At 39.0% G+C, this 20879-nt stretch overlaps 1 protein-coding gene across 1 annotated transcript in view; it reads left to right on the top strand.

The window, feature by feature from the left end:
- CHRNA7 (cholinergic receptor nicotinic alpha 7 subunit) overlaps positions 1–15684 on the top strand; it is a 43905-nt gene extending 28221 nt beyond the window's left edge. Inside the window, exons 5-10 of the mRNA XM_075432048.1 lie at positions 5260–5339; positions 6545–6712; positions 7105–7299; positions 8605–8691; positions 9353–9462; positions 11534–15684. Coding sequence (XP_075288163.1) covers positions 5260–5339; positions 6545–6712; positions 7105–7299; positions 8605–8691; positions 9353–9462; positions 11534–12052 — 1159 coding nt within the window. The 3' untranslated portion in view covers positions 12053–15684. The remainder of the gene's footprint in view (positions 1–5259; positions 5340–6544; positions 6713–7104; positions 7300–8604; positions 8692–9352; positions 9463–11533) is intronic.
- Positions 15685–20879: the final 5195 nt, after the last annotated feature.

Below are 20879 nucleotides of genomic sequence, written 5' to 3'. Positions count from 1 at the left end.
AATATTTTTCCAAAATTGTCTAGGTTTTTGGAATACTGGAAAATTACCAGTCTCCTGTATACACAATACTTTTGTTGCAAATGCTTTGTAAACCATGACATCTTCCCTACCACCAATTCTACTTAGCTTTTGTGAGATGATTAGAAAACAAAACTTTTCTGGCTGTGTTTAATAGCACAGATAGTGATAATTTCCTCTCAAATTTTTTGTCTAAATGTTTAGTGGTTAATTCACATCTGACTTTTGACTGCTTGTCTAGTTAGTTTGGGTTCCACTAGAGGCAGGATAGGTAAATGCCAGTAAGTTTGTTTGCATTTTCCCTTGTCTCCAGTTTTGGTGTTGGTCTTTCTTCCTGCTACAAAAATAGCTGGAATATTTGGTGCTCTCCTCTTCAAACTATCTGTTCTGAGTTGGGCTTAGTTCAGGGACAGACAGATTGCCATCAGTCTGCCACTGCAGAACCTTTGGCTGACATTGAGAGATTCTTTGGCTGCACCATTATATAGTAGTTCCCATTGTGGGATTTATTTAGTTTAAAAAGATAAAGCACTGAGAGTTGTCTGCTCTTAAACAACTTGCCTTTTTCTGCAGTTGCTGTGAGCCTGTGTGCTGTTCCCCAGGTACCAGAAAGACCTTACATCTGCTTTGGACATGCTGCACTGGCTCTTTTGTGGTAGCCAGGGTACGCTGTTATTTTATTGCCCATGCAGATGACATGAACCTTTTGTCTTCCTGATGGCTTTTTTTCCTCTGTTTCTCTGCCATATGTCTACTAAGAAGACAACCCCGCTCTGTTTATCAACCCGATTCCCCCTCCCCACTTTGGGAGCTGCTTTTTGTTGCAACAGGACCTAGAGAACAGCTGCACCCAGCGTGTCAGCTGTAGTCATGCTCCCTTTTGCCATTTGGTGATCACCATTATGATCAATGGCACTGTCACAGGTGGTGTTGAGTTGTGATGATATGGTAACAGCACCCAGCGGCAACATTTGTCAGCCACTTAGTACTTCTCTATGGGGCCTTCATTACTGCTTTGCTTACAGCATGCTGCAGTGCTTCTCCCAAAGGTACAATTAACACTCAGTGATTCGAGGCAATCTCCACTGGAGTTCACCATACTTATGGTGAAACTATGCCTGTCAAGATTACTTCTTCTTTCTGGTTTAAGCATGGCAATTAGCGCTTCAGTTGTCTACACACCAGCCTAAAAAACCTTTCAAATGCTCTGTACGCAAAATGGAGCGGCATGCAACCTGGACAGGTGTTTTTGCAACATTAATCTTGCTTAATGTATTTTTCAGTGCAAATTTATTCTCTTAAGCATTTACTCCTAGCTACCTTGATTCCGTAAATGAAAGCATTCTTGGGAGAATCCAACAAATCAAGCATTCATTTCTATTCTTCTGCTAAATATCACACTGTATATGCCGTAAAACTGGTACTCTACGACAGCAGTGTAGAGGTTTCCAAAGGAGAGAATTATGACAGTATTATTCCTCACATATATCACATACCTGAGAGAGACTTTCAGTATGTCTGAGGATTTATGCTTCAATATTTAAGTAAGTATATCCAAAAAGAAAGGGTAAATTTCTTAGAAATTAGTAACATTAATACATACATGCTAACTGTAGCTGAAGCGCGTTATAGAATGAGAAGGGTAACTTAATAACCTGAAAAACTGAAACCACTAGTTTTCTGTTAGTACAGGTTTTTGAATCTTGGGATTGTTAACTATGGCCCAGTCATGAAGTAGTTATTCTACAGTGTTTCTGTTTCGAACGTATATTTAATCCAAAATCCTATTCAGAGTTTAGTCAGAGAACAAAGCTATTTAAAACAAATTCGTATTGCTGTAGGAAATTGTATTGGGAATGTTATGATGTTCTCATATAGTGACATGGTATTTTGAGATAGGTGCTTTCAATTTCTATACACTTCACTTGGGACATACATTTGCAGTTACAAAGAAATTAATGAACTATGAATTCATTTTTCATTTTAATGAATGCATGTTTTGCTGTGTCTTGAGTCCTTATGCATCTTGCTGCAGCCTAATACAGAGAAACGTGTGGCAGCTGTATTAAATTTTGCAACCAGTCTATTGTGAAGAGAGCAGAGCCAGTTCATCTGTAGCTTTTCCTGAGGGAAGAAAATCTTGGCCTATGTACAAATTCCAGGACTGACTGTGTTAGCGTCATGTATGGCGCTCTTCCACTTTGTTGGTTTTAGTAGACTTAGTAAAAGTGCTCATTTCTGGTGGTATTATTTTCCAAATAGCCACACAGTGCTCAGTACTTCATGGAATAACAAAAATTCTGGTAGTTATGTCTCATTTTAACAGTTTCATTTTTGCAGTTTTATAAACCTGAGATTCTCCAGATAGTGGGATTATATATGCTAGGTACAGCTTTGTCATCTCAATGTACTGCAGTCAGTATCTCCTTTCAAGTGGTTTTACCCGGAAGACGAAATGTAGGAGAAATGGTTTTCTATCATCACATTTGAGCACAGTCTCATCAAGCAAAGGCTTAGCTACTTGGTGCATTCCTAATTGAAGCACTGCATTTCAAGAAACAATTAGAAGCACCGTGTAGAAAAACACATATGCTCCTTATTTAGAAAAAAGAATTTCATATTTGAGTCTGCGTACTTCTTGATAGTCTTTTAAGAATGCATCTTATGCAAGGCAAAGTCACATGGCAATGAAACCTAGGTTCCTTGACCACTTGTGTCCTTTTGAAAATTTTATTTTTGCCAATTACCAGAAACAGCAGCGAGGTCTTAAAAGCAACCCTCTGGTGCTTAACTGCCCTCCTCTCGAGGGGAAGGGAACATCGTCTAGCCTAGGAGGCTAAGAATTTTATTTCTAGTCATTAATTTCTACTTTACAGGTAATTTGTGTGGCATGGATGTTCTCACATTCTAAATCTGTCTGCTTGTTTGAGTTTCATCATGTAGCCCTTGTAATTTCAAGTCACAGCACTTACTTGTCTATGTCTAATATAGAAACCTGTTGCAGGACTTGTAAGTCTGGTTTTTTAAGGAAGCGAGACTTCTGCACGTGTGTGCGTACACACCTGTGTGAATGTGTATGGTCTTTCTTGCTGCCTCTTTCCCCGATATCCTCTGAATCCATTTCTGCCGAATCTAGCAGCGCAACCAGTAGAGATGGCAGCAGTGCCGGTTTCTTACAGATCTCATGGAAGCAGGCAGCCAAGACAAGGAGGGAACAACTGGTGCTCCACCCAGAAGGGAAGTGGCCACACTAACCCAGGGAACCCGGGCATCAGCTGGGAAGCTGCAGGAGAGCGGCCCACATTAGTTCAACTGCCTTAGAACTGAATTGCCCTTTCCCCTCAAAGTGCTGGAATCCATACACAATATTTAGACTTTTCTACTTGTCTTCAGAGTTCAAATTGAATAGTTGCAAAGCTTTTCAGCACTGTGAGCCTTCGGCTCACCACAGGTAAAAGTGCAGCTCCAGATGGGCAAGTAATTATTTGGATTTAGTTTTTTCTTGTCTGGATATTTCACTGACCAGTCCAGATATTTTTTAAATGTAATTTCTTCAAATACATAAGGGGAAAATAAAATGCAAAGTAACAATGACTAAAACAATGATTGCTTTAGCTTTTAGCTTCTGAGATATAAAATTTGCAGCAGAATAGATCAAGTATTAAATTCCTCTTCTTAAAAAAGAATGTTTCAATACAGGTTTTCCTACTGGAACAATATACCATTTATTATACTTTCTTTTCTGCTAGAATTATGAATATTTCACTTTCTCCCCATCTCAGATTCTTATACCGTATTTTTCTGATGATGTTTTAGATGGTGATTAGAAAATTATGAGATACTAAACCTCTAATAGGCAAAGAGACATCGGAGACTTGTCATGTTTAAATCAGCCCAGAGACAACACAGGTTTTTAGCTGAATGAAAGCACAGACTGCATCAAGAAGCCGGACCCTGAGGCTCGTGCCACCTCCTTTGCCCTGCCCCAGAGCGGCTGGCACTGTGTTTGCCTTGTGTGCCAATCCATCCCCACAAGGTGACTTTGGAAACTACAAATAATACAACAAAGTACAGCAGCCTGTGTCCCATTTTGGTTACCTCCTGCACAAGCGAAAGCCCGAGAAAGGAGCCTGTATCTATATTCAGGGCCAGCAGCCATCAGACTTGAACTCAACACAGCAGTTCCTGAAATAATTTTGAGATGCAAAGATCATTCACTGCTAGCACCTTCTGTGCAATTTAATCTAGCCACCAATTTCAACAACTGCCATGATTTCTTGAATACCTAGATCCTGAACTTTAAAGCATGTATAGATCAGAATCTGTAATACCTTACCACAGAAAACCTGCAGTAGTAAATGGGAGTGGTGAAGTAGGGCACAATACTGCATGAGTACGCATCCATTGCAATGCTAAGTAATCCAAACATCTTTCATAGAGTGATTTAAGTCAGCAAACTTACTAAACTTTACATAGGAAAGAGTCTTGTATTTAATCATCATAATATTTCAAAATAGGTTGTTTCCCATCTAGAAGTTCTTAAAATTTTAATGCCTAGTGAATTCCTGGGTAATAGTGTCAGATGTAGTTGAGATATTCCTTGGCAGTATCTGCACATTCATAACTTGGAGCACTCTACAAGTAACATTATGATTCTTTTCTGGAGATGTGTAAGAACAGCACCCCAGAGTGGCCCTGGCCAGCATCACTACACTGACACCTCTAATAGGGTTTCTTTTATTTTGCTGAACCCAGTTTCTGAGTTCTGAAGTAGACAGTGAAGGCTGGAGCAGCACTAAACAGTTGTATGTATGACATGTAGTAATAAAGTTCAGCCATGCAAAGGGCTGAAGCAGCCATTTCCTCAGTATTCACTAGCTGCTGTTAATGTAGAGCAAGAGAACAGTTGGTGCTGTACAGTTGCTTGAGAAGTTTTAACAGCGCTTACTTTGCAAATGGCAATCAATAGAGCCGAGGCGCTGTAGTGAATGTAGTGCGATAAGTGAGCAGCAAGAGTGAGGGGGCTCACCTTCACTGACTGTTGTTAATCAGGAACAAATCCAATAGGATCAGGCCAGTTACTCTGAGGCCACAGAAAACTGGCCACAGAAAACTGGTGACAGGAGAAAAGCTGTCAAGTTTTTTGGGAGAAATAATTCTTTTATGAAGAATGGATTTGTCTCAGATATTCTTCAGCCAGTCAAAGATGATATAACCCATTTTGTTTCTTCCCTATTCTAGTGCTGATGAAAGATTTGATGCTACATTTCACACTAACGTTTTAGTCAATTCTTCAGGACATTGCCAGTATCTGCCACCAGGTAGGCTGTTCTCATGTCGTAAATTTTGATAACTCAGACTGCTGATGTATGGTGCGGTTTCAAATTTGACATCAGTTCTCTGATATTTTATTTATCTAGCTAGAATCATCTGATAGATTTAAGCCTAGATACATCATGAATTACACGGTTAACACTTCTATATGAAAACCACCAGACAAGATACATTTTTTGTTGCAATTAGGTAAATTCTTCTCTCATCATGCAGAATTTCAGAAGTGTGGAAGTATAAAGGAAGATAAAAAATAAAAGCCCTTAATATAAAAAGATACTGTTTATTAAAGCCATGGTAATGCTTCTTAATAAAAATTTATTTCACTATTTTAGCTGTTTCTTCTATTAATACTTTATGATGAGGTGGTTAGTAACATCTTGGATGTATCTCCTATTTGAAATGATTCACTGGATGCTGCTTCAAAACAATTTTTAGTCTGAAAGTAGTCTGTGTTTGATATTTATTTAATATCAGAAATACATCACTGACTCCCTAGATGTATAGCAGTGGAGTACTGTTTCTGTTCCCAGACTCAATTAGCATCATTCTTAGAATTAACTCTTCCTAGAATCTGAATTTTAGACACGACAGCAGTAGAGCCAAGTGCTTTCCAGGCAAATTAGTTTTTCCATCTAAGGTCCTCAGAGGATTTCAGGGCTTTGCCTGTTGTTCTTTTGATTTAACATGTTCCATTTGGTGGGGTTTTTTTTCAATTCAATTCTGAAAGCTGCTAAATGACAGGGCATGACTCAACTGGTGAAAAAAGAAGCTAGCTTTCCTGAATAAATCAAGCTCATGTAAATCTAATAAGACAGCAAATAATCTTTTAGGATTTCTTACTTTATTCAGTGAAATAAATAGAAGAAACAGATTGCATATTCTGCTTCATTTCTTTCTGAAATACAGTATCTAGAAATCTGAGCTCTTATCTAAATATTCTCCCACTATGTGCCAAAATGGAAATGTAGCTCAAAAAAGTAGTTTATAACATCAATACATTAATGGTGCAGTTGCTTGCCTTTTGTATGACTGACTTTTGCTATTTACATGTCAAGACACAACTGAGATTAAATATGCTTTACAAGTAAAAATCAGATGGCGCAATGTAGAACACGGTCTGGTTACAAAATGTACATGAAATTATGTGGAACAAGCATTTAAATTAAGTGTTGTTGTTTAAAATCCAATCTAGGCATATTTAAAAGCTCATGCTACATAGATGTGCGCTGGTTTCCATTTGACGTTCAGAAGTGTAACCTGAAGTTTGGATCCTGGACTTACGGAGGCTGGTCCTTGGACTTACAAATGCAAGAAGCAGATATATCTGGCTATATTTCAAATGGAGAGTGGGATTTAGTAGGTAAGCTCTTGATTTCCTATTTACACTGTGAACTTGCAGCCTTGTCTCCACTGCTGAAACGGATGGAATAATGATTGGGAAATGAAGACAGAAATTAAGCTAATAAATGACCTAGGTAGTGGCATTTGAATCTCTGAGAACAGATGTCAGATGAAAATCAACACAAAAAAGGAGGTGACAAAATTGCTGCGTGAATTCAGTAAGTATCTTTTATCTCATTTGCCTTTATTACCTGACAAAAATGACTTAATAGGGAATTAAGCTTAAGAAGTAGTTTTACCTATGGTAAAACTTAGAAAGCTACATTTATGCTTTTTTTTTAAATAATCACTACATAATATATAGTTTATTCTCATTAATTTCTGTTTTTCTTCCTTTTCCCTCCTACACAGGCATTCCTGGGAAAAGAACTGAGAGTTTTTATGAATGTTGTAAAGAACCCTACCCAGATGTGACATTCACAGTCACTATGAGACGTCGGACTCTCTATTATGGACTCAATCTTCTTATTCCTTGTGTACTGATATCAGCACTTGCTTTGTTAGTTTTTCTGCTTCCAGCAGACTCGGGAGAAAAGATCTCATTAGGTAAATCCTTAATAGGATATTGTAAATATGACCAAACCAAAAGAAGTTGTCCTTTTTAAAGTTTTTTAAACAGTCTTAGTAGGCAAGAAGGAATAGCTTGTGTGCCCTATTCTGGCTCATGAGCTGTTTTCACTGACGCTGCAGCTGTGTGGTGTTTAACCCCTGCTCTCAGCTTAGGGTACACTGAAGTTGTGAAATGGAGAAATTTCAGCCAACCAAGCAGAAGCCTGACAATTCCTGACTACTTTCCTTAAGAAGCAGGGCTTCATTTTTTCATGTTTATTTGTTGAAGAAAAACCCCATGTTCACTGAGTAAAGCTTAAATTTACAAATATGCATTTGAGCACTTTAGCATAGAACTCTGCTTGATATTTTCTTTTAATAGTGAGTTCCATTAAGAGCCTAAGGTGCCTTCTCAGAAAGGCTTAGATGCTAACTGCTACTATTCTAATTTTTATGGTGATTTTTAACTAAAGTATTGGTTTGTGAAACAAATCTGATGACTTTAAGTACTTGATCCTTAAGATGGAGGTTAAATAAGTAATGAAACTTCTTGTGCAGTGGCTTCTACTAAGTGAAGATAGCTGTTAAAAGGTAGAAACAAAATTGACATTTCTCCAGAACACGGTTTGAGTAATAGCCTCCCTAATCAAGAAGTCCCCATATTTTAAGATGAATTCTTTGTTCCTAAATACTTTTCCACTTGACAATGACTCCTTATTGTTTAAAACTAGTCCTGAGAAAAGAGCTAAACCTTGTGCCAGAAAGATGGGAACTCATCACTGAGCAACACAAGTCAAACTCCAAAAATCAACAGTCAAGACTGCTTGGGCATAGCCATGTGCAGAAACCAACAGCTAATATCAAAAGATATCAAAGTCTGTCCAAGACAGCAAATCTGTTTTTCAGGAATATTATGCATTACACCATCTGTAGCTTCCACGCCAATTAATCAAGCGTCATATGCTCAAATACTCAAAATCACACCATGTTTCTAAAGCAAACAAGCAGCAAGAACTACTTTGATTTACCTCAGCTAATTAGAAAATGGTGATAAAAGCTGAACAGTTACAAGGATCTAAAACTACGTACGCCTGTGCAAGCACTGGTACTAGTTTGGCAGCACTGCTACCCTGAACTTCAGGTAGTACAAGAAAGAAGAGGAGTACCACTAATGTGCTGGTGGGAGGGTAACGGTGGGAATGTATCATGCAAAGAGCACTCCTTCAGATCCATTTGCTGCTTCTTACTGCCTTGTAATTACAAGCTACTGACCTAATTTCATACTTCATGTTTATCTTTCAGGTATAACAGTCTTATTGTCTCTGACTGTCTTCATGTTACTTGTGGCTGAAATTATGCCAGCAACATCAGATTCCGTGCCCTTAATCGGTAAGCTAACTACAGCTTTATTCACTTTCATTTTTTGTCAAATGAGGTGCAGTGACTTTGCACGAAGGCCAGCAGTAAGGCAAGTTACCACCTGTACAATGGCCTACTGCAATTGAATTAGAAAAATGTTGCCAATTGATGAGAGGTTCTGATGGGTGTGATCCCCTATACAATGTCTGTGCTTTCTGCGCTGAACAACGTAGAGGACTGACGTGTGCGTTGGGAAAGCGTAAGGGAGTCAGGTTTCCATGGAAGAAGTTGTTGCAGTTTCAACACAAGTGGCCAGACATTAGGAATACAGACCTAAACTTGATTAAATCTTCCCATTGTAATTGCTCAAACAGAAACTTTTCAAAAGAAGAACTACCCAGCCTCTAGAATACTGGTGAAAGAAAATTAGAGGACAATTTTTTTCAAGGTTGCTTAGAAAAGGCAGGTGCTCAGTTCCACAAAGACAATTACGAAAGGCTGGCTATCCTCTCAAAATAATGGCTGCTCTTTCTGCTTTTGAGAAATCTTTCACAAGTACCTAAAGTAGCACGTGTATCACTACACTGGAAAAAGAACTTTATGCTATGTCAAGTACAGAAACACCCCTTATAATAGCTACAAAACAGTATCAGCCAAAGTATATTGCTGTAATTATCTGTTTATTTTGCAGCTCAGTATTTTGCCAGCACTATGATTATCGTTGGTCTTTCTGTTGTTGTCACTGTTATTGTTCTACAATACCATCATCATGATCCAGATGGGGGGAAAATGCCTAAATGGGTAAGGTTTGATTTTCATTCATTATCCATTACATAACTTTCCAGATCAGGGATGTGACAGAGTAGCTAGTGACCTATGTTTACTTCTTACTGTTACAAATCCTTCCTAAACATTTTGCTTTGAAAAGTAGTTTCACCAGAGATAAGATTTCCAGACACCTTTTGTGTGGTTGGCTTCTTAAAGAGTGTGTGTGTGCGCGAGAGAGAATGAATGTACCTCAGCTTGCTTCTATATTCAGCTAGAAGCAACCCAGGATTTTGCTAAAGCCTAAATATATAAATGAAGGTGATTTTCAAATAAGCTGCAGATGTCAGAAGTGAAACAGGTAGAAGGAAAGAGTAAGGTGCTGATGGGGATTATAAATGCATGAAGTGTACAGCCCTCAAGGTGCAACTGTGCAGCTGCTACGTATTTAGCTGCTGTGCATACAGAAACATCAATCACCTAAAAAGCACTTGTTAAAGATGGCTGTTAAAGTGGAAGTGAAACTTGCTCTGAAAATTCTCATATTTACATCTCTGGTCAAGAATGTCTGTAAAGTGCAAAGAAAAATTAAAGTCTTTTTCTAAGCACATAAGACTTTCTTTATAATGTACTGCTGTGAGTAGTCGTTTTTACAGAGACCATTGCACTGATATTGGGTTATTAAATATTGATGAGCATCATGAGCTAACTGTGCGTTCTTCCTGGCTTCACCCAGCTCATGGCAGCACCAGGCATTACTGAAGATGGAAAGACCTTTCACTTCTTTTCTTTCTAGAACAAGGAGCTATTATTCTTACTAGCCAAAAAGAATGTGCATACAGTTGTGCCCTGCAGACAAGAGATAATGAGATGTTCCCTGGCCTGTTCTGGGGTAGTGACTTTAAAATAAATTTCAGTGAAGAGAATAAAAGGTATATATCCTGAGAAGCATGTTTGATGACCTAAAGGGGAGAGATGTTTAGTACTGAGCCAAAGATCCTCAGAAAACAGAGTATTTGAGGTTGAGCAGTGAGTTTGAGTGTTGAGAAGCTGAAGTCCATTAAATATTTTTTGGATACTGGTGGATTTTGGATCAGGCCTTCGGTTGATGGAATATTACCCTTCTTGGTGAAGCTTGATAGTGTAAGTAGAGTAGCAGGGCAAGATCTGTCTCTGGTTGGGATGTTTTCCTGGATATATCTACTCTGAGTGGCAATCCACAGTCAGAATAAATGGACCAAATCTAATATTAATTACAGTGCAAGATTTTCATATTATATGAGACAATAATATTTCATTAATGCTCTGGAAAAGAAACACTGGAATGAGCTCTTAAAATCAGATTGCAATAAATTACAGAAGCTTGCATCTGAATTGGAACAGTCTCAGGCCTGCCTGCACTTTCTGTAAGGCTGGATTAAGGCAATGTAGAAAACAATGAAATGATACACACTGATCAAAGTTGCAAAGTATTTTTTTTTTAAATCAAAGTAATTTTTCCATCTTTCCTCCACGCTGCGTACAGACCTGTTTTCTAAAATCTGCAGTCAGCTGTCATGAAAACAGTGTGAGAACTGAGCCAAAACATTATAAAGCTTGGTGGTCCAGTCCAGTCTGGCATCTGTTTTAGCAGCCTCCTCCAAACAGTAATGTCATGCGAATTTAAGATAAGAGCACAAATGTGAGTGAAAGAATTGTAATTTATTGTCTACAATCTAAAGCAGCACTATTAAGACTATTTAAAATAACTCTTCTTCAGTAAGTATTTTTTATTTAATTCATGGTTTCTAGTAAAGGTGGAAAAGGCTGCCATATGGCTGTTCAAGTGTAAGGAAAATCAACACTATGGAGACTCCCATCAGAGGAGGGGGGACTTCCAGTAGTAACAGTCAGCCTGAGGCAATCAACAGCACAGCTAGAGCAAGAAAGCAGCCTCAGTGATTGGCAAATTGATTAACTGGAAAACTCTGGCACCATTTTCTAGAACTACTGTGCAGATTAAGCAGAGACCATAGTCCAGACAGTCACCTGGGCTGCAAAAATACCAGTAGCACCCAAACACAGTGGCTGTGTGAAAAGATGCTTATTCTCAAAAATTTTCTTTCAGACAAGAATCATCCTTCTCAACTGGTGTGCTTGGTTTCTGCGGATGAAAAGACCAGGGGAAGATAAAGTGCGTCCTGCCTGTCAACATAAACAGCGTCGATGTAGCCTGTCAAGCATGGAGATGAACACTGTGAGTGGACAGCAATCCAGTAATGGGAATATGCTCTACATTGGGTTTAGGGGGCTGGAAGGGGTTCACTGCACACCTACCACTGATTCAGGAGTGATCTGTGGGAGGATGACCTGCTCACCAACAGATGAAGAAAACCTGCTGCACAGTGGGCACCCGTCTGAAGGCGACCCAGATTTGGCTAAGATCTTGGAAGAGGTCAGGTACATTGCAAACCGATTCAGAGACCACGATGAAGAGGAAGCCATTTGCAATGAATGGAAGTTTGCAGCCTCTGTAGTGGATCGGCTCTGCTTGATGGCTTTTTCAGTCTTCACAATCATTTGTACAATTGGTATTTTAATGTCAGCACCAAACTTTGTAGAGGCTGTGTCTAAAGATTTTGCTTAACTACTAACTACAATCTGATTCTCTGAACTATGATATGTAGCAAATAAGAGTGTGGTTTTTATTTGATTGCTTGTTTTTAATGAGTATACTGCTTCTCATTGTCCGCTTTCTTTTGCCCCGCTCTCTGGTCCTGAGTTCTTTTCAGAAGAGCGGCATCGTTTCAGAAGGGAAGCCAAGGATTTCTCCCTGGCCTGCCTTGTGTGCAGCTCCTCTCAGCACTCTTCTGTGGGAGATGTGAAGTGGCTGTGAGTCCCTTCAGCATGACAGGGTATTGCACCATGGTCTCTTACACATTTTTGAACTGGGTATTACAAAATAACAGGTAGGAAATGCCAGCAATGTCACTTCTTCCAGACTTTGTTACAAAAGAGAGAAGGTGGTCCATCTTAACTATTTGAATGAGTGATCATAAACACTTGTGTTTAGGAGAGGATTAAATCCAAACAGATGGAAGCTCAAACAGCAGAGAGAAAAGGGAGAAGTAGGTTGCTTTCCAGTTACTGATTCTTACTGAGTTTGGTATGTAGTTCTCCAGCTCACTCATAACCAGTCAGACCCATAAATCCCTCCATCCATTTTACATAGAGCATGTATGACTTTACAGGATTCTGAATTTGACTGACACACCAGAAACCTGACAATTAAGATGATACGCCACATAAATTGTCCTTCTATATCTTTCTGGATTTGACCTAGAAGTTTGGCCTGAATTCTTAAATAGGCTTCACAGTAATTTTTGCAGTGTTTACTACTTCTTCCTTCTCCCCAGAAAGACAGCCTTTCAGCTGATGACCTTTTTAACTATCAAAAAGAAAATGAAGGATTGATGATGCTTTTATCGCTTGTTTTTCAAAAAAATACACACACTTGTCTCTCTACTGTTAACTGGGTTCCAATGTGGAAAAAGGAACTCAGTGTCTTGCACAGGCTTAAGCATAAATGAAGAACCTAAAGCAAAAAGAAGCCATTAAATCCTGACCTCAAGGTTTTAATTTAAAAATTAAATGTTTGATCTGTTGTATGCTTAGCCTTTTACAGCCCTCCTTCTGTTGAGTCACAATAGCATGACTTTACAAGAAGACGGCACCTTTTCTGCTCAGTTTGTCATCCAAAGAGCACTAATGAATAATAAAGCTTTCTTGGGTGTGATATAAACTATGAACTGTATAAATAAATACTTACATATACACACTGCATATAAGTCCAAGGAAAGGTTAAGACTTAAATACAAATTCTCTTAAGTTTAGACAGACATTTGCAAAGGCAAACCTAATAGTTCACCACTTTATTTCTGAATCTGAAATTCGCCCAACAAAATATGCTTAGTTTTCATGTGACTTCGATATCTTAAGGAAAAGGGCTGAGCTGAGAATACCAGGACCTGAAACTTCGTGTGTACAAAACAGCTGAGAATCAGTCTTTTTCTGGCACACCAGTATTCCTGACCAGTGATCTAAGTGGTAAAAGATGTCAGGGAGGATTACTTTAGCATTGATTGCTTGCTTTATCCTACATAATCCCAAGTTTTTGGCTGCGGTCTTCAAAAGCACAAATGGAGGCCCGTAGTTGTACTGTGTTTTTACTGTGAAATAAAGTCAAGGCCTCAGTTTATCTCTTAAACTGGATTAAAATAAAGTTATTGAAATGCTTGTTCTCCCTAGGTAACAATTTCCTTTTCAGAGTCTGCTTCCCTGAAAGCAGGAGAATCAAATTTCATGTAAACCAAGCCCAGAGTCACCACAGGTACAGTCCATTACCTGAGTGAACACCTTGTTCAAGCACATTCATGCCAGAGAAAAGGGCAGGAGGAGTGAAAAGAAGGCAGGATATTTCTCAAAGTTTGTGAATTCTGTCTTCCTGAAGGCTCATTCAGAATCTCACACTGCAAAGCATTTGAATCCTTCTTGAAAGCTCATCTTGAAACCATGTCTCAGAGTTATCAGTGAAGAAGCAGTATTTTCAGGAACAATTATTGAGAATTAGCCATGCAATAATTCCTGAAAATAGTTTCTAGTTTGTAGATTGCATATGAATAGGAAACGATGAGTCCAAAATCTGAAATGTGAGTTTTGTTCATTTGTGTATAACTACACATATCATGTGGCATGTGCTGCTCTTGAGTAATGTTTCCGGACTAGGCTTCCTGATGCAATTGTTGATTTTCATCAGTATTTTTCCCTTCTGCAGTATCTCTAAGAAGCTACGTAGAGTGTTCCATTTAGTCTTTGTAAAGTTTTGGGGTTCTCTTGGAGAAGAATTTTTCAAGAAGAAATTAAGACTTTGGGGGACTACCTTGTACAATGGGACACAAATATGGCAATCATAATACATGACGCATGTAATATAGGAAGCATGAGAGTACCCTGCTTTCCACCAGAACCCATTTACAGTATCTGTAGAAATCATCTTGCTAAATACAGGGCTTCTTTATAGAAGGATGGAGAAAGCAATTTACAATTTGACAGTGAACTTCGTTATCAATGACAGACATGCCTACGCTTAAAAGCTGGAGACAGGTATTTGGCCCTTAGTAAAGCCCTGCCCAAGTCTGTGACACTGAGTTTGAAATACTGTCAAAGTTTGTAATACTGTCGGCAGATACCAGCTGTTAGACAAAGTATCTGTAAGACACCAGCATCATGCCTACACTACTGCCTTTATTGTTGGCAGGATTAATGAAAATGCACCAAGGGGACAAGTGAATCCTGATTTTCCTACTGCTAACACAACCTGTAAATATTTGGTAGTAAGATTATTATAAATTTTAAATACAACAGTGACAACTTCTCAGTTATGTTATTTTGCATCTATGAGTTAAATTTTCCATAACTGACCTGAGCAAAAGTGCTATGTTTCTTGTCAAATTGTGTGCATCCTAAATATATTTGTGTATGTGCTAAACAACATTTTGATCTAAATGCTGGGAAAAAGTACTTATTTACAATTCTGGGCATAGAAATGGAAATTAAATAGTGTATACAGTATGTGTATATAATATTAAAGACTACATATTGATGGTAAAGATCTGTTATAATCTTAAGAGTCCAGAGAGAGAATAAGCAAGTGGTTCACCACAGCTAAGCTATGACTTGTCTGACAAGTTCAGAAGCTCACTAGAGCTCAGCTGTCATGTACAATACTATGTGTGAACAATGTATATTACTTTTTCTGTTTTTATATTGTATTGAATATTTAAAAGACTTTTTAATATTTTAAAATTTTTATTTAAGTGTTAATGCCAAAAAAGTTCCAAACATAAAATTTTTAAAGGTTAGTTTTAAATACAGATAAATTATTTAAACAGTATTTAAAATATTAAATTATTTTATATAGGAATTGATAATACTATGTAAGACTTTTTTTAAAGGTTTCTTTAAACTCTCTTTACATTCTCTCTAGCTGCAGGTTGTAATCTCAGTTCACCTGTGACAATTCAACTTTTCACCTTCTTCACAAGGAAAAGAAGGTAAACCAAAGTCCCAGATTTTCTTTCCTTTTGTTATACTATTTTTTACATTAAGAAACATTGCATAAAGGGCATTAGAAAGAGATACTACATCTGTCAGGTACTGATTGTCATATAAGCAATTCAATACCTTTTCAGTCCAGTACAAATAAAAGATTTAGATCAAGAGACTTCTGATTCTTTCTCATTTTGCTAAGATGGAAATAAACTTAAGCAGTAGAAGGTATGAATAGCCATAAAAGAAAGAAAAATGTCTTTGGATGTATCAATCTGGGATGAGAAAGGTCTTTGATAATTAAAAATACATTCATATCCTGCTAGCAAACCAGTCCCACACCAAGCATACATTACTTCAGTCTTATGTAAGCGCTCAAAGTTAACCAAGTAGGACTGAAATACTGTGTAAGTTTTGGACTGACCTCAATGCCAGTATTAATTTACTTCTTGAAGTTTAACACAGAAGAGAGAAACAAGAGAAAAACCAAATCCACACCAGCTGAGTAAACTGTTGGTTTTGCCAACTGCAAATTTTGTTTGTTGGCTACTGGTGAAAAAACACCTCATCAGCAGAACACCCCCAGATTATCCCCCCAAACATGTCAGTGTAGTTTTTTGCTGAAACAGCTTCCTATCTTTACAACATCCTGCTGAGCACATGCCAGTAGTGAAAATCGAACCTAAGACTGAACCTAAGACTTTATTCTCTTATTGCTTCCACAAGCTTGTAAGAAACAGCTGATGAAGGCCACTTTGATCAACACACCGAGTCATACAAGCGTGTAGTTGTTACTGAATCCAACCTGTCTTTGGATAAGAGCTGCCATGGGTCACAGTGTCAGGTACTCAGTTGAGGCTCATGCTGACAGCTGCTCACTCTGCCAAGCCAATATACCTGCCCTCTCTTCTCGAGCGCTGAGAAGCAGGATGTATTACCTCAGACTTACTGTTGTGCTTCAGCATGGTCAGACAGGTTTAGCTCAGCCCACACCAGTCTTTTTCCTGGCACTGTTTATAAACCCACCAGCGCACATACTCCATCTATGAAGCATTTGTGAATGGGGATTAAAATCGGACTGGTGTCTGCTACCACTCTCAGGCATCTGGTTTGTTATCAGGCAGACTGAAAGCTGCTACGGTTTAGGAGTTCACTCACGAGCAGATCCAACGTCACTGCCCTGTGGCTGGCAATGTCCATCAGAGCATTGGGTCTTGTGGCTATAGAGAGTAACAGTAGCAGCCAGTCAGTTTTAATACTGTAAGAACAATCAGAATGTGTTTTCTCTTCAATAAAACTCATTTCTTAGACTAACCTCACGATATTAAAATATCAGTAAATCTTAAAAGGCTATGGACAGAATCTGCACATATGTTACAGCAAATCTAACCTGGTAGTCAAACAGGATCTCAGCAGGACTATTACCACAAATGGAAGCCTTTCACTATTCTCTTTTTTTTTTTTTTTTTTTACATCGCTTCTGCTGCTTAAAAGAAAACCTTAATGTTTATGTAACATTTATTTGTGTTATTAAGCAATTTGCAGATGATGGCATAGAGAGAGAATAAACAACAATCTCTCATGCTCCAATGACCACATCCAAAATTGCAAATTATTAACAGAAGATGAAAGCATTCAAGTCCAAAACTTAGCATCAGTCTTATCTATGCCCTCACTGTAAAGATATTGTTAGTGAATCACTGGGTTTTCAGAGCTGCAATGACTTGTCCCTGTAATAAAGCTATACAGGAATAGCAGTTTAAACTCCAAAATAATTTGAACTATCTGCAGATTTTTACCTTAAGAAAACCCCAAAACCAAAACCCAATTAACAGCCATGACATAATGCTACTTTGGAATATGTGTACATGAGAATAACATCCACAGAGGTTTTCCTCTTAATGAAACAATTTGGGATATAACCCAGTGCCTCTGTGCCTGTAAAAGTCAGAGAAATCTTTCTTCTGAGTCCGGACATCTGGGATCAGGACCATACTCAGTACAGACCTCACAGTTATCATTTATGTATTACTCTGGTTCATGGTAGGCATGCAGATGAATTAAGAATTACCCAAATATTAAATATTTATATTAAATTGGCTTTAGGCTTAGAAACCAAAAATCTGCATCCCAGAGCAAGATATATGCACAACATCTCTCAGACAATATTATCTTACCTCTCTCTACACATGGGTTACATACAGCTGTGAAACATTTCCATAATAACTTTGTGACTAAACAAGAACTCCTGTTTCAGACTGCTTTTGCTGACACAGCACATTTGTTGCTCCTTGTCCTTCTGCCCAAGTGAAACCTAATTAGCAGTCTATTTTGATTAGAAGAAATGTCTCACGACCAACTTTCAGGAGGAGTATGTAAGTTTAACCCTTGACTCAAGAGAGACTGTAGTCACAAAATTTGACATTATCATGCCAGGTTACGCCCTAGAAAGAACACGCTCCAGTGGACTGTTCCTGCCAACGGCGCAGCGCACAGATGCCTGTCACAGTGGAGGAAGCCTTCCCAGACGGCAGCAGCGTACGCAGGGCAAAGCAGGCTCGCCAGTTCCACTGTGTGGCAGGAGAAGTGCGGCAGTTCTCCTGGTTCTTCCAGCTATGCTATGTATGTGTGTACAATGAGAATATGCTGTCTTCACTAGTTAGTGCTTAGCTCAGCTTGTAAGATATTTCTTTCTTTTGACAAGGTAATAATGTAAGGGACTTGGAATTGATGGGTTGCAATATGTAGCCCAGTTGGTCTTTCCTTAGGACTATCAGAAACTGGCTTAAACTGGACTAAGCTGAAACCAGGTTAACGATATGCACAGTGGTTGTAGTTCCTTCTTCACTAAATCAGTTTTAAAACCTATCGAAGTTAAACTGCTGCATCTTCCTCTGCAGTCCAGGTTAACGCTCATTCATTATCCTGTCTGCGGTTAGCAAAGACCTGTTGTAACATTGCTTAATGATACTTTACACACAATTCAAGTTTATAATGGAAAGTATCTTGCAGTGAACAGACTAGAAACAAGGACAAGCTGCCAAAGTATTGCATCTTTTAAAACAAGCTGTAAAAAGTAAAAAGAGCATATGAAGGACTGGTGGAGAATGGGAGGAGGCAGGTTTGATATCATCATCACCATCATCGGAGCGCTGTGACCTATGTCCTCAGTACCTGACCCATACACCAGCACCCAGCCAGGCACAGGCTAGTTTCTCGGAGCACAGGCAGCTGAGCACAGCCTGTGCTGTCGTGCAGATAGGGGCTGGGGGGGGCAGGCCCCCACGGACTGGGGACAGACCGGTCACAGGCGGCCACGCTTCATTTTGGGTCCCTGACATATGTGTGCGGAGCCTCACTTGTGATGACTGAGCTGAACCGCACTGCATTTAATGACACACATATGCAAAGGTCCAGAGCTGCTCATAGCTTCAAGCCCTCTTGTCCCTTTTATCTAACCCAGAGAACCTCTCACTGCCCTCCTCCTATTTCTACATGTACGTATAGAGTCTGCTGCTTCAGGGAGACAGGGTTAAAACATTTTCAAAGATCTAAATAAACACTTGCAAAATACACTGAAAAATGTATGCAGAGAAAATGTAGATGTTAGCTCAGAAACAGTATGCTTTCTGTTGCTAATAATATACTGGAATTCATAGCTTTCCAGTAGTTCTTCATTTGCAGTAATATGCCAGGGCTTTTAGTATGCCAGCTGATAAATGGGACGGGGGTAACAACCTTCTTGCAGGAATTTTGATGCAATCTGTGTGGGCTGAATGGGGTGTAAGTGAAAACTCCTACAGCCAGCACAGCTTTTAGCCATAGCGCACTATAGCCTGTCTTTTAACAAAGCTCACTGTTCATTTGCAATCATTTAATGGACTGTTCTGTGCACTCAATGGAAGCCAACCCGTAATGAATGGCACTGCAGAGATCTGAAGTGTCCAACCTCAGTTCTGAGAGACTGGATTCATGCCCACTAAATACAGTAATAAAAGCCCATTTATTTTCTCATGCACTTTCCCTAGTGCACTGGAAAATGTCCCATCTACTTGCAGCAATATAAAGCCTGCACAGTGCAAATTCTGCGATTTGTGTCTCCAGACACTGACTTTGGCATATTTTGACAGTAACCCTACATCAGTGTATATGAGAGGAGATTTAGCCCAATATTACATACAAAGCACACCTTCATTTTGCAACTTCTGCAAGTTCAAACTCTTCTGCCCCTTGCTCCAAAGGCCCCGAGAATAGTAGTATCATGTCTTTGCACAGCAGGCAGAGAAATACCAGCAACAGAAAGATGTTTTCTCGTAGCTAAACAATATCAGAACTTACGCATAAAACCAGAGCACCTTTTGAATGGCAATATTTGTCACCTTTGATACATACAGCTAATTTAGACCGTTTGTGCTCAAAAATAACAATTTATTCTCCTGTTCTTTGAGATATCAGAGATGGCATTTTCCATGTCTCAGTTTTCTCATTAGTATGCAGCATGTTTGGTCAAAGAGCTTTCATCACTGACAATTTTCATAATGGGCCTTGACCTCCAGTGAGGGTGGTGAATGTTTTCTCTGGAACACAGTTAGTAAGGAAACTTCAATATTCTTTCCATAAAGCCATGAACTGCATAATTGGTTTGGAAAAATGATCTGTGCTGGGGGGCATCGTCAGGTTACAGGTATTCCATGCTACTTTTCTCCAGACAGTAGCAGCATTGATTTTCTCATTCACTTGACAAAAAATAAAACACTTTCAGAAATTCTTCCTTCATATTACCTAACGCGCATGCCTATGCCCCAAGCATATCTTCTTTGCTTAACTTTGGTAGCATGAGTGAATGCAATAGATTATAGCCCAAAGCATAACTATTATTACAGTTATTACTATTATTACAGTTTTTTTAATTTTTAAACTCTCTTCTAGCCTAAGTGATGAAGTCACAGAGCAGCTAGAACCCAACATACGTGATAGCAGGCCAAAGCTAGAAAAGCAGATGTACATGAAGCTGGTGAAGTGAGATGTATTTTTCATCACAAGAGTAGCTCAAAGGAAACTAAGGCAGTGAATCTTCAGTTCGCATGCTGCAGAGGACTCAGCCTGCTATTCTGTGACAGAGCAGAGCATGAGCTCTTGCTGAGTCAGACAGCTGCTGAAGATGTGCGAGTCTGGAAATGCCGGTCTGCAGGCAGGCAGTGTGAGTCATATTGCCATTTGATACAAGCCAATGATCTGCAAGGAAGAGCAAAAGGCTAGGCAGAACTTTAGCAAATGCAAAACTGTGCAGGGAAGAAGTTAAACTCTTTCTCCAAGAATTGTTCCTATTTGCCTATCCAGCTAACAAGACTGACTGCACAGATGAA

This window comes from Opisthocomus hoazin, chromosome 10 (genome assembly GCF_030867145.1).
Source record: "Opisthocomus hoazin isolate bOpiHoa1 chromosome 10, bOpiHoa1.hap1, whole genome shotgun sequence".
Classification (NCBI taxonomy): domain Eukaryota; kingdom Metazoa; phylum Chordata; class Aves; order Opisthocomiformes; family Opisthocomidae; genus Opisthocomus; species Opisthocomus hoazin.
Note: the sequence above shows the minus strand (reverse complement) of the source record. Positions and strands in the feature narration are given on the sequence as shown.